Source organism: Harmonia axyridis, chromosome 3 (genome assembly GCF_914767665.1).
Source record: "Harmonia axyridis chromosome 3, icHarAxyr1.1, whole genome shotgun sequence".
Classification (NCBI taxonomy): domain Eukaryota; kingdom Metazoa; phylum Arthropoda; class Insecta; order Coleoptera; family Coccinellidae; genus Harmonia; species Harmonia axyridis.
This window is the reverse complement of record NC_059503.1, coordinates 8,268,926-8,282,418: the sequence shown is the minus strand read 5'-3', so window position 1 is coordinate 8,282,418 and position 13,493 is coordinate 8,268,926. Positions and strand designations below refer to the sequence as shown.

At 38.5% G+C, this 13,493-nt stretch overlaps 1 protein-coding gene across 3 annotated transcripts in view; it reads left to right on the top strand.

Moving 5' to 3' along the window:
- LOC123675244 overlaps positions 1-13,493 on the top strand; it is a 98,814-nt gene that overhangs the window by 42,347 nt on the left and 42,974 nt on the right. For all 3 annotated transcript variants that reach the window (XM_045610588.1, XM_045610589.1, XM_045610590.1), the window contains one exon: positions 9,518-11,386. In XM_045610588.1, coding sequence (XP_045466544.1) covers positions 9,518-11,386 — 1,869 coding nt within the window. The remainder of the gene's footprint in view (positions 1-9,517; positions 11,387-13,493) is intronic.

Below are 13,493 nucleotides of genomic sequence, written 5' to 3'. Positions count from 1 at the left end.
GTAAATCGTGTCGATTTTCCTTATCACAGACAGTGCGCGAAAGTGACTCTGAATCCATGAGCATAAAAAAAGATACATCTAGGTATTCTTCTTTTTTAATGATTTCCTTAGTCTCAAAGGACTTCCGTATACATTGTACCCAATTTTCAAGGTCTACCGATGCATATTTATTTCTACGATTAATCTTGAGGTGACCAATGCTTTTCTTGTACCTTGTAAAGTATATATAGGATAAAGGTCACGTATTGAGTAACTTATAATGGTAATGTGATTGGTGTTAGAGCTAAGCTATAATGAGTTAAGTAGTGGGGATAGTTTCAAACCTACGCTGTAGATTTTTAGGTAAATTTGGATGATAACTTTTAGTTTCTGAAGATTACGACATAAAAATAAACAGTACTACTTTCCTCTCAACTCACTCTCTTTTTGACTCTAAAGTGTAGTAATGAAGTCATGAATTCATGTTTCGTCCATTGTCACATATCGACGTAAAAAATCCTGTTTATTTCACTTTCAACATCTCTAAACAGCGTTCGAAGTCAACGAGATGTTGTTGCTATTGATCAATGATGAGCAAGAGTATCACCCATTAGCAGGCGCGGATCCAGGACCCACTTTTGGGGGGGGGGAACTTTTAGATACTCAAAATACTGAAAATGTGGACCCAAGACCGCCATTTTGGGACGTCCTTTTTTTGCCGTTCATTAGTATTGTAATTATTTGAGCCTTAGTACGTCAAATTCTAGGAGGGCCGGCAACATTTAAGAGGTGCCCGGGCCATTTGGGGGGGGGAAGTTCCCCCCCCCCCTGGATTAGAGCAAAACTTTCTCATGGAAAATGTTGATATCTGATATCTTCAACTACACTGCTATCTCACGCAACCTCTATTTAAGATAGCTCAAAACCATTTGGTGGGCTTTTTCGATGTTTCCTTAAGCAATTGCCAAATTCGGGTCAACAGAGCGTTCATCGTCAGTGGTTCTTCAATCACATTCAAAGTCAGCTTATCCCCTTTTAACCATTGTTGTTGAAGCAGCAAAGATGAATAGCACCTATCAAACTATTGCTTTGCTCACACAATTTTGTCAGTATTCTTCCCATAAAAAACAGTATTTTATCAATACACAACACTCTTTTCATCCTCGTGGTGCTACTTCAGTAGTTAGAATTATACATAATACATTTTTTTAATTACGATTTCTCTTCGAATCTTCTACACATCTAAAACAGAACGGTATCGAATAATCAAAGCCCATTCGCCCTCCTGCTCCATCCTGCGGCTTCCGTCCTCGCCTCATAACTTCGAAACGTCTGATCACAGCCACCTAATTAACGAACATAAACGCCTCAACAGCAGCCTCAGAGCGGTCGACCTCGCCAGACTACAATCAAAAAGCCGTAATGGAGGATTGCGGCTAGTCCCGCATAATAAGCCTCCGAAGCCGGGGCGCGTAACGTCGCGACGTCCAAGACGCCACGCTTCCACCTCGAGACTTTCGACGTCCCGGTAATTGTCTCGTTCGGAGGGGTTAATTTCTGGAGAGGAAAGAGCAAGCAGGGCGAACGTCGAAGGTAAATAAAGAGCTTCGAAGATTGGTGCTTGCAGGTTTGGCGTCGTTTGATTGTTGTGACTGGAGGGGATGTTTGTAATGGGGGTTCGGAGAAGTTTGACGAACTATCGACTAGTTGATTTCGGTTTGAATTCTATGGATATTAAAAGTTGTTGAAATTAACGTGGAACAAAATTAGAGCTAGTCCAGTCGATTTGTGCTCATAGGGGCAAAATTTTGGAGTAGTTTTGATTTCTTCTATTCTATATGTTTTTTGGGGTGCTGAATCCTAATCTGTGGTTTTCCACTGAAATATCATGAAGGAACATTGAAAGAAATACAAAAAAAATGTAAAAAATTTAATTTTTTGGCGGTTTTTTGCATTTAACTCAGAAAATATCAACTTTTCGTGCAGTACTTTCTTAGACAAAAATAAAGTATATAAAATTTCCTAAAAATTTTTTTTATTGAGTTTTTTTGTCCGATGAACCATTCTGGTTCAAATAATAGTTGAAAATTGGCATATTTTATTTGACTCTGCAAAAACGTACTTTTTGGGGTAGTTCTAATTTCCTCGATTTTATATGTTTTTGGGATGCTGAATCCGAAATTTTGGTGGCAAACCTCAGATTCAGATGCAGTACCCAAAAAAACATATAAAATCGAAGAAATCAAAAATACCCCAAAACTTTGATGGAGAAAAACACATATTGACTGGAGTAATCTTGACAATCACAGCAATGAAAGTGTGTACAAACCAGTAGTAAACTTTTATTTCTATAAAAAAACAAGCTAATTCTAAGATAAATCAATGAAAGTTCATTTCATAGTGAAGAGGAAAGATATGACGATGGAAAATGCTATCAGCCAAATGGTCACCAGGCTACGGTTCCAGCACCCTATCTTTTCTAAGAAATTTTCCATGACCAATTCAATAAATTCATGAATTCCATCTTTCGGTCTTGAATGAATTGTGGAGCATTGACATGAAGCTTATCTTCCACGAAGTATCGAATAAAAACACATCCACATCAATATCTTCCAATTCCGGCCATAAAAAACTATTAATCATAGCTTATTCCCAAAATCAACATGGAAACGACAAACCTGGATTTTTGTCAACACTATGTATCTCAGCAGCAATATTCTCAGTTGTTCTCGAGTGACACACACGGTTTGGATTCTTTTCTTCACTAACTTATCCCAACAGCTCAAATCTTTCTTCCAATTTCACTATTGCGAGCTTCTCGAAGACTCATACAACTTCACAACGTTGTTGAAGCCTATATGGACCAATTTTTAACTGTCAAATGTCAAAATGTAACAGCTTTAAAAATAACTGCTGCCCAGATAGCTGGCTATTCAAAATGAAACCTCTTATTGGAAAAGCCTATTGAACGAGCTCTCAACATTTTATGGGCTATACGGTAAGGGGAGTACTGCTTATCTACATCTGCGTATAGCTTCCAAGTGTTCTTGGAAGATGTTTGAAAGCCTCAACTTTGAGTTTACCACAAAGACTCAAATCTGGATAGCGCTGAAGCCGTTGAAGCTGACCGTGCAAAGATTAGCGAATGAACGATGGGATTTGTATGCTATAGTAGCATCTCCCTGTAACCAAAAGCTCTCTGTATCATGTTTTCCACTGAATTTCTGGATTTGTGGAGGCAAAAAAAATGCGACCTTATGATGCCTATATACGAGAGAATACCCCAAATTATACCTGGGCTGTAAAAGGATCTTTGGTGAAGCTCTCCAGGGTTGTCAGTTTGCTGATTATCACACTCTTTTTAGACACAAGAACAAACAGCCTTTCTAGAGTTTTGATTGTTGTACTTTTACATTCAACCATGCAGTACCTACTATTAAGATTAATCGTTCTTTTTTGCAGTCGCAAAATATTGTTGAAACTTTAACCAAACAAATTGTGTACTTTACAGAGAGAATATGTGAAAATGTGAAACAAGATTGTCACTGAAATATCGACAACGTGGAAAGAGTAAACCTTAATAAAAAACATAAACCAGTATCCAAGCAATTATCAACTATATAAAGCAAGCAAGACGAACATGGGAGGTAAATAGCTCAGAAGATTGAAGCGCGACGGTTTGGCTTTGTTTGATTGTTGTTATCAGTGTGGCTGTTTGGAATTGATAGGTGTTTCGCTCTGATCTCGCTAGATTCTATCGGTGGAATCGATTCTTGTTGTTTGTATGAGGCAGGGGTTGGATATGTGACCTGGAAGAGTAAATAGGTAGAGAAAATATTGTTACTTCTCGGGATTAATATAGAATGGATAGAACGGGTGATTTGGAAGATGTAGGGAGGTCTTTATTGGTATTGGATATTGCGAATTTTGACTGAATATAGGGTTCACCTTTGACATTAAGTAATTTTTTTTTTTTTCATTTGAAATTGGAATTTGAAAATTCCCCTGAAATTATGCCAATTTACGAATGTGTGAAAAATAAGAAGCGAAAACATGAAAACTGATGGTTCATTTTTCTTTCGTATATCATAAAAAGTAGGTACATATATTTCAATTCGAAAAAAACGGAAAAAACTGTTAACAAAAAGTATAAGTAAAAATTTTGAATTTCCATAGTGTCAAATTAATGTTTATTTGTCAACTTTGCATTTCATTCAATTTGCCAATAGAAACGGGTAGATAACTATGTTGCAGGTTGCATTTATTCCCAACTGCTCAATAGATGGCACTTCACTAGACGGTACTACATCTCAAAACGGTGAAATTGAATTTCGAACGAAGTGTAAAATTTGAAGCATTACTGTTCTTGATCGTTTTTAATCCACAGATCTCATTACAATGCAGTTTTTCGGGAGAACTCTGGAGGAAGAAAATTCTAAATCTGCTTAGAAATTTTTGAGTTGCATCTCTCAACTACCAAATTTAGGATAATACTAATTAAATTGGTTTTTTGCCATTAAAATAATTATTTACATCTTTTGAAATTATAATTCGGAAAGCGTAAAATGTAATTGAGAAAAGTATATCGAATTTCAGAAGAATAAAATTTTAATTCAGAATTGGAAGTTGTTATTCAGAATAGGGAAATTGAATTCAGAAACTGCAAATTATATTCCACAAAAGGAAAATTGCATTTTAGAGGTTTTTGAAATAACACTTGAAAATTTTCAAATCCAATTTTTTTTTCTGATTTATACTTTCCTTTTCTGAAATAATGTCCCATTTTCTGAAATTGGACATTGGAAAAGGCAAATATATGTATATATCAAAAGAAATATTAATATTATGGATTCTACAGAATTTCTATAAATTTTAACGATTTTTATCAAAAACCTCCATAAAAAATGAGCATTTTCACACTTAAATGATAATAATTTTACTATAAACATTATTGACCTGTATTCCGTCAATTAAACTCACTTGAAAATGAAAAAAATATAATATTTCTCCAATTCATCTCTACTCGTATGTCCATTTAATAATTCTGCTGCTCCGAACAGATAGTTCAATTACACACTTCAAAGTGCCTACCCTCAGGATTGATGGTTCACTATGCTACTCCTTTCAATCTACCCTCTCAATAATTAGGCATTCATCCCAGTCCTCGTAGTGCTCGTTATGGGAGACTGTAGAAGTAGCGGATAGCAGGTGTGCAGGTTCACCTAAGCAATTACTGTTGTATTAAAAGTTGCCTATGTCGCATCTGGGCGTATCTGTTTCATGTGCGGAACTAAAGAGTGGGCGGACTATCGGGCTTGCCGTCGGTTTGGAACTTCGTGTCTCGATGAATTTCTCGGAATGGTTGGTAATTTATTGAGGTTTTTAGACGTCCTGGCAAGTTTGGGGTGAATTATTTATGTTCATAGGCGTACAGAGAATCTTCTTCTCTAAGCTTCATTTGATCAAAGTTCTACAACAAAAATGTGCTTTAGTTTGCAAATTATATAGAAGTGTGGAACTTGTGATGATGTTACAATATATTTGATGTTTGACTAGTTTCATTTCAACCGCTATCAGAATCCTGAATGCTGAAAATAATAAAAACACTCAAGAGCTTTTGCGTACTTGGTCTAATTCGTGATCATATATTTTTTCCATAAAATTTCGACACTTTTTTATTTTATTGCATGTTGGCATTTCTGCTATCCGAAAATATTCGTAACAAATCAGTTCTTTCTACTAATCTTATTCTGTGGCTCGGAAAAAAAAATCAGTGCAGAAAAACTAAAAAACTATAGTTAAACAGCTGAATTTTTGGATAACCTATTTCATCGATAATCTTTATATACACAAGTGCAAGAGTATTAACCACGAAGGAGAGGCTAGATCATTGTGAATTTCAACAAATGATAGAATAGTATTGATTGTTTCGATATTTAGAACCAATTAAAACTATGTTATACCTCCGGTGATCTCACGTATGTCACTCCTATGTTGCAATCGTTCTCTCTCTCCCTCTATGCCCTATCTGCATATTATTAGATCATTGAGTATATCTCTGGAACCACAGAACAGATTTTGTCAATCATTGAACTTGAACGAGATTTACGAATTCTAAACCTATCCTGAAAATTTCGAGTCTTCTGCTCACTGCGTTTGAGATTTATCGGCGACCAGCCTAACAGACGAACAGAATTGGTTTTTGTCTCAAATTCTTCATCAGAGAGTCGAATCCTATCATTGAAGGCTTTTCTGAGCTCAAAAGTCGAAAGAAATCTGACATTATCGACCAAAAGAATTATCCTTACCTCTCGTACATTGGCAACGCTAGAAGGGACCCAAGGGGGCCGGGGCCTAAATGTTTGCTGCCCCCTTCTGAAATATCGTGTGAACAAAAAAAAATAACATAAAATTAACTAGAAGGACCTGAAAATCTTGGCCCTCCTTCATTCTTGGTGGCTGGCATTGCCACTGTTCTCATGTAAAGATATGACGTATTTTGGTTCATTTTTCCAACATCAATTTTGAGTTTATAATATATACAAATTTTTCAGATGAAGAATATATCTTTCTGCTATTTTCCAAATTATAGTGACGGACAAATCTCGACGTCCACGCCTCGCCTTACGCGGTTGATTACAATACGGTTCTACAGGTAGAAATAATCGAAACGATCGGTGAATTACCTGTTGTTGCTTTTCCTGGGCTGTTCAGTGGGCAGGTTCAAACGATAAATGGAAGTTTATGTATTTCGTATCGGAGTTATGATCGTTTGATATCATTCTGGATTTCTACTGCGACTCGCTGATGAACTTTAAATGTACCGCTTGTAATTAGTGCCTAATTGACGAGATGATGAGAAGTGAAAACAACTTTGGCAAGACAATGGGTGTACTATTAGATAATTACGTGGGAAGATTTCATTGAGAAGAACCGACAAGATCAAGTGAAAAATTGAATTTCTCCTATTCTGCAAGATTGTAGTCAATTTTGCCGTTTTTCAGTGTTTCTGTTTGGACTTGCGCAATAGTATATATATTCAAATTGGTCAATGGAGCTTTCGAGCGTTTGTTCCTTTATGCGCCCATTACGCTTTTCTAGAACTCAGATTTCAGATCGGTTTATCGTTCAAAATAGATATATTTTATTGAGCCATTTTTTTTTGTACCACTTCATTCGCACAAAATTCTTGCATAATAATTTTTTCTCATTTTGAAACTCATCTCGTTATAATATCACAGGCATCATTAAGTGGGAAGTTTCGTGAAAACAGTTCTGATTAAAAACAAATACAAAGTCTGAGTTCTCGTCTTTCGGTATCGTAGTTCCAACTCCGTCAAAGCGTATTTCGCAAATAACGCAATATTTGACGAGAAAATTAATCAGTTAATTATAGCGTCCCCACTAATTGCATCCAGAAAACAGGTATTCTAACTCTAAGAATTTGTTGATAATATTCGATAAAAAAATGATGAAATGCGTCATTGATGTTATCATTTGTTTTTGAGTGTTTACCTACCAGATAACAGCATTATCGGGATATAAATCGATACCTTGTTTTTCATCAAAACCTGCCAATATCAACCTCCATGATAAGCATTAACACTAATCAGAAAAAAATCTGTTCGTTTGGCTTTCACAGCATTTTTTGTAAAATATTAGCATCAAGTATTGAAGCACCAAATCGTAGTATAAAATTGGCTGTATTTTTTCATCACTTCAATTGTAGTCGTAGAGTCAATTGAAGTTTCCACTAACATAAAATTCTCAAAATATTATTGTCTAAATATAAAATGATTAAAAATCCCAGACTGAAACTGAAATAATAAAGAATGCTTGGCGCATATTCAAGTGACGAAAATCTGGAATATTGAAGAAATTTCTTCGCGTTACAGTCTCAGAATTACCGTATATGAAAAATTTGAGTACGCACAACGCTCGATCCGTTCCCAAGAAACTTTTTTTTGAGACTTTTTGTGTTATTTGTAATTTAAAAGAGCTGATTGTTCGAAAGATAAGACTACTATTGCAAAGTAATAGTAAATTTCAAACTATAAGTGAAATTTTTTTGTCTTGAAACGATATAACTAGCTCCCAATCAGCTTGGCTTTCAAAATAAACTTTCGTGAGATATCACAGCAATCTAAGTGAAAGGGGTTCAATATTATGCATCAAACGAAATAACAAGGTATCCACGCCACTGCTCTTTGTTAGTCAATAAAGGATCATTTGCATTCGACGCTAGGAGTACTTCTCCATACCATATGAAGGATTTCCGTATACATTATAGTACATATAACCGACCTGTTGTTCTACAATAATGTTACCGGGAACATTTTCACCCAATTATAATTAATTAATGACCTGGCCGCTAGCAAAATCGACATAAAACAATAGCTGCGTTTCGGAGGTCAACGGACATCCTCAGAAATAATCAAATGTCAGCTGGAGCTGTTTTTCCCGAACTTCTTGATCGTTTTCTCACTTCTAGAAGAGTATTGTAACAAAATAACCGAATTTTCATGATAAAAGATATGATCGTGCTGACATTTCGCATATTTATACAGGGTGTTCCTAATTTAGAGGTATAAAGAAAATGAAAGATTCCTTGGATAATTCGAAGAAATAAATATCCTATGAACATGAACCCACAAAACCTTAATTTTCGAGATACAGGGCATTTCTTTATTGTGATAATGATACCACTTTATCGAATCTTCAAAAACCTTCACTATAACAATTTTAATTTTTCTGAGGATTACTAGAGAATTGTTTGAAATTTTGTCCTCAAAATCGGGAGCAAATATCTACCACAAAACTATTATACAAGAAACTAAAAAGTGTAGTACGGGACCAATGTAGATTTTTACATTTCTCTGAAGTACCAGTGGCCCACCAAAAAAGCTTTTGATGAAAGAAGAAGCTGTTCCGAAAATAACTATCACCCTGTAGATTTGCATTCAAAATTTGCATATCATATGATGAGAACTATAAATTGGAATTTTTACGTCAAATTCGAGTTAAATATCTTGTGAAGGGAAGGTGCTATTAGAAAAAAACTCGAAAAACACTCTCAAACCTTAACACCATGTATCTCGAAAATAAAGCGTCTTATTTCTAATTCTTTAGTTTGAATTGAATTGAATGTTAACGAAATTTATTCAGCTCAACTTCTAGCCGAAATAAATCTTCGTATTCACGAGTAGCCTGTATACACTTTTATAAACCGGCAGAATAGCACATACAAGTAGACCTGCTGCAATAGCTCATATCCGATGTCACGCTCAACCTCGTAAACTCACAATATCAATAAATAACCAACCCAACACACTAACCCAATCCGAAACTATATCCAAATAACTCAGTCGAAGGTGGCGGTGGTATGATATCACTAACAAAAAGTAATCGCACACCGGGACAGCTTCTCGGCCGGTATGCCCATAACTAACGCCCATACCTTGTGGGCGCCTAACGTGGTGGAGGACGAAACCCGACCATCGCAAATTCACTAAACTCCTTGTTGTGTGTCTCGAACTAGGTCTGCGACGCAACGAAACCGACCATCTAGACCTCTGCACCCCCGACACCGACGAGTACCGGCTGGTCTTCATCAGCAGCGACAGCTCGTCGAAGGAAGAAGACGTGGACGACAACGACAGCTCATCCACAGCCTCAAGTTTTCCTATAGAAGAGTGTGATTGGGACTATTTCGAACCTAGCGCCGCTACCCGGCCTGTATTAACCTGGAACTCACCCTTCAGCTCCCCCAGGGTGTACCGCAGGGGCCTAATCGAGTCCCCGATAAGTTCGCCGTTAGTCTATAGAAAAGGCGTCAGGGAATCGGATACCGGAACCGATGACGACTACGCGAGGTTAGACACCGGCTCCCCAGCGTCCTCCGACAGTATCTACGCTTCCAAGGAGGAGGTCATGGAGGACATCGCCGTGAAGTGCAAGCATAAGACGGAGAAGGAGGTGGTCCAGGTGCCGTCGTGTCATCGTTGCGGGGCGTCGACCCAATACATACCCATACCGGTCCCGGTACCCATACCGGTACCCGTTCCCGCCATGTGGACGGCGCAGGAAGCGATGAAGTTCTACGCCGCCCAACCGGGAAGCGAACAGGCGTTGGCCAGGCTGAGGATTTTTCCGCGAAACTTGTGGCCGTTCTTGAGCAGCGCTGCCCTCATGCTGGCAGGCGCAGGCGAGACGGCACCGATACAATTCAACGATCGCGATTCACAGAGCGTGGTGGCCCAGCCAGTCGTGCCAAACGTCGACTATGAAGCGGTACCGTCGAGTGGTTCAGATATGAACGTGGGCGACGCGTCCGCGGAACCGGCCGCGTCCCAACAGCTCCCCCAGGACGCGGGGGAGTTGTCCGGGTACCTGGAATCCGAGAACAGATACGACGACTCGTCGACGTCGTCGACCGAAACTGACGATTCGGAGTACAACGAGAGGAGGAAGAGCTGTGTTACTAGAGTGTACAACGTGAACGGTAGAGATGGTGCTAGAGAAAGCGACGACGCTCTGCCGAGCAGCAACCTCAGCAGTTGCGACGAGGAAGACGGTCGGGTATCGCAGAACTCGACGCGTGAAGATCTTACATCCTCCTGTACGTCCGGCACCGACAGCGATGACACCGGAACCGACCAGAAATCCAAGAAGTTCTCGAAAGTTTTCGTGGTGAACAAGGACATGGATTCCTCCTCGCAGAGGTCCTCGACAAGCGACAGCGATACCTCCGATAACGACACGGACACCGAGCTCGACTGCACCGTTATCCTGCAGAACATCAAATACATCCCGGAGGGTAACGATCAACCGAGAACCGTCGAGGACGTCATCGACGAAAACGAAGCCAAAGATACTGTAGATAAGGTCGCGGACCCAGATAACGACCTAGTGCAACACCCTGAAACAGTCGACGTCGGAGACCCGGAAGAAGCGAAGACGGAGGGCGACTCCTCCTCCGGCTCGAACCTATCGGACCTGCTGTCCGCGTCCAGGAGTCCCAGCCTGGCGGAGGAGAACGACGGCCGGCTGGGCACGGTGTCCAGTGAACGGAACGACGTCCAGATCCGGTCCGACGGATTCAGTGTGGTGGGGGAGTTTGTGTCGGAGAAATCGTCGTCGTCTTGTTGTGGCGGCGTGCGGGTGTCGGCACCAGGTGTTTCAGTTACCTCAGAACCGACGGACGGGAGTGGTGCAGGCCGTAATGCGGCGAGGTACACGAGTCTTGTGATGATAACGCAAGAACCAGCCGCGCTGACGACGTCGCCTTATCAGCAGGTCAGCGTTGTGACGTCGGATACGACGCGGTTCGTTCCGGACAATGACGTCGTGGTGCAGCACACGAATTGGCAGGAGGAGGATGGGGAGCGCTTCGAAGATGCTCCACCAGGTGAGTGTCGACGGACATTTCCGTCTTGTTTCGTTTTGAGACCTTGGAGAGGGCTTGAGAAATTGGGATTGGCGATTTTGCCGCCAATTTTTACACGAATAAAAGAAAATTGTTTATTTTCTTCAAATTTTTTCTTTTTAAGCGTGAGATTGTACCAAAGTTAAGAGCTGAAAAGATTTGAATTCAATATCTAAATAATCGATACAAAATCATTATATCGATGTAAATCAAAATAGAAATTTCATATTGTTCTTATCAGCTTATCTCAAGGGCGAAAAATTTAAATTCTCTTGTTTACTATCGCCTTCAATTGAAAATCACGTTGTTACGCCTTGTTTCGGTGAAAAATTAAATCAAACAATCGAACAACATATTTATGTCAACATTTACATGTGTTGAACTCTATTTACCGAAGATTGCATTTCAACCGCCCACTGTTTTTGTTTGCTTTGGATTTTATCATGAATGTTAGGATATTCGGGTTCGGTGATTTTTCAATAATATTCCAGAATTTTATTAAAACGGTTTGTTGTCGTATTCGATCATTGTTATACATTATCAGATGAAACGTTTTTGAAATTCCTTTAGTTTTGCGAAGTATTGAAGAAATTGCAAATTTCACAGAATGTTTATTTATCAACCCACATGATGGTCGAATCAAGGATTCCTTTCAAATTATCATAAATATCTCATAATAAGGAGTATTTACAGTTGAAGTTGAGTGGCCCATTTTAATTTTATGATTTTGTGCTGTATAGTTTCCGAGAAATTAATTTGAAAAATCTGATATCGAGAATATCCACTTATTTCGTCCCAAATGTCGTTTGCATTATTTCTAAAAAGACTGATTGAAAAAACAAACTTGGCAAAATGAATTGACAGATTGAAGATTGTTAGTTCTGTAGGAATACGATCTCAGATTTCAAAATTTCCACTGTCAAAATGCATTCCAGATCATTTTAAACAACTTCTGTTTCGAGTATGTCGGTCTGTGTGTCCACAAAACCTTGTAATAATTTAAACTTCCACAATTCTCAACCGATTTTGATTAAATTTGGCGTGGGAATTCAGTTTTGGCCTAAGATAGTCCCACGAAAAATTCAGCTCTTTTGAATAAAGGTTGCACGGGCAAACAAACGTGAAAATTTTTTTCGTATCTTGCGTTCAACCAGACCGATGTTGATGAAAATTGGTAGATATTTTCGAATGTAGCAAGTGGTTTCATAAAGATTTCAGTTCTTTTAGATATAGGGTGCGTTTCTATGGAATACCGTGAATAACCTGGATGGAAGGGTTAAAACAAGTTAAAAACAATATTCTATTCTAACGAAACCTCGAATAATAGAGATAAAAGAGAACCACACCGATTCAGAATGTTTTTACTCTCCTTGTGAAGTAACTAAATGTCAAACAACCGTGCTCTGGCCTAGAATACCGACGTAAAATGGTTTCAAGGAGAACAAAACGCTCATAAATTCGCTTCATAATTCGTAAAATGATTCCTGTGGAATATCCTCCCATAACCGATCAAAGAGCGAGTTGAATCGCCGGCCAATCTGATAAATTTGTTAACATCTCACTAATTTAGACTTTCTTCAACCTTATCCTATCGACGGATCGAAAGTTGCGAAACAATCCTGTTGCGAATTGTCCTATGAGAAACCGGATCGATGTAATTGAATAATTAGAATTTCTACAACGTGGTTTCACAAGGGAAATACTCGATTATATTACGGACTCGGATAGGCGAAAATCAAGATAGTTTTTATCTGGTAGTTTCTATTAAAAAGCGCCGCAAATTCGAACAGGGGTTTTTAATTTACATTCCGAACTTCATTTGAGATTAGAGATATAATAAACCTTCGTTTCAAATTTTTATCTACGGATTTCACAACATTCTGATCGAAAAATAAACTGGTTGATTTTAGTTTGAATTTTATGGTGGATCCAAAAGTTTTATGAATCACGTAGAATGTCTTTTTCTTTTAAAACGATCACACTCTCTTTCACTGGAACGTTTGTTAAAACCTTCGAATTCAAAAGTATGGATTTCACGTTCGAGTCAGTTTATTCAACACAGAGAGAATAAACAGAGAGTATAACAATT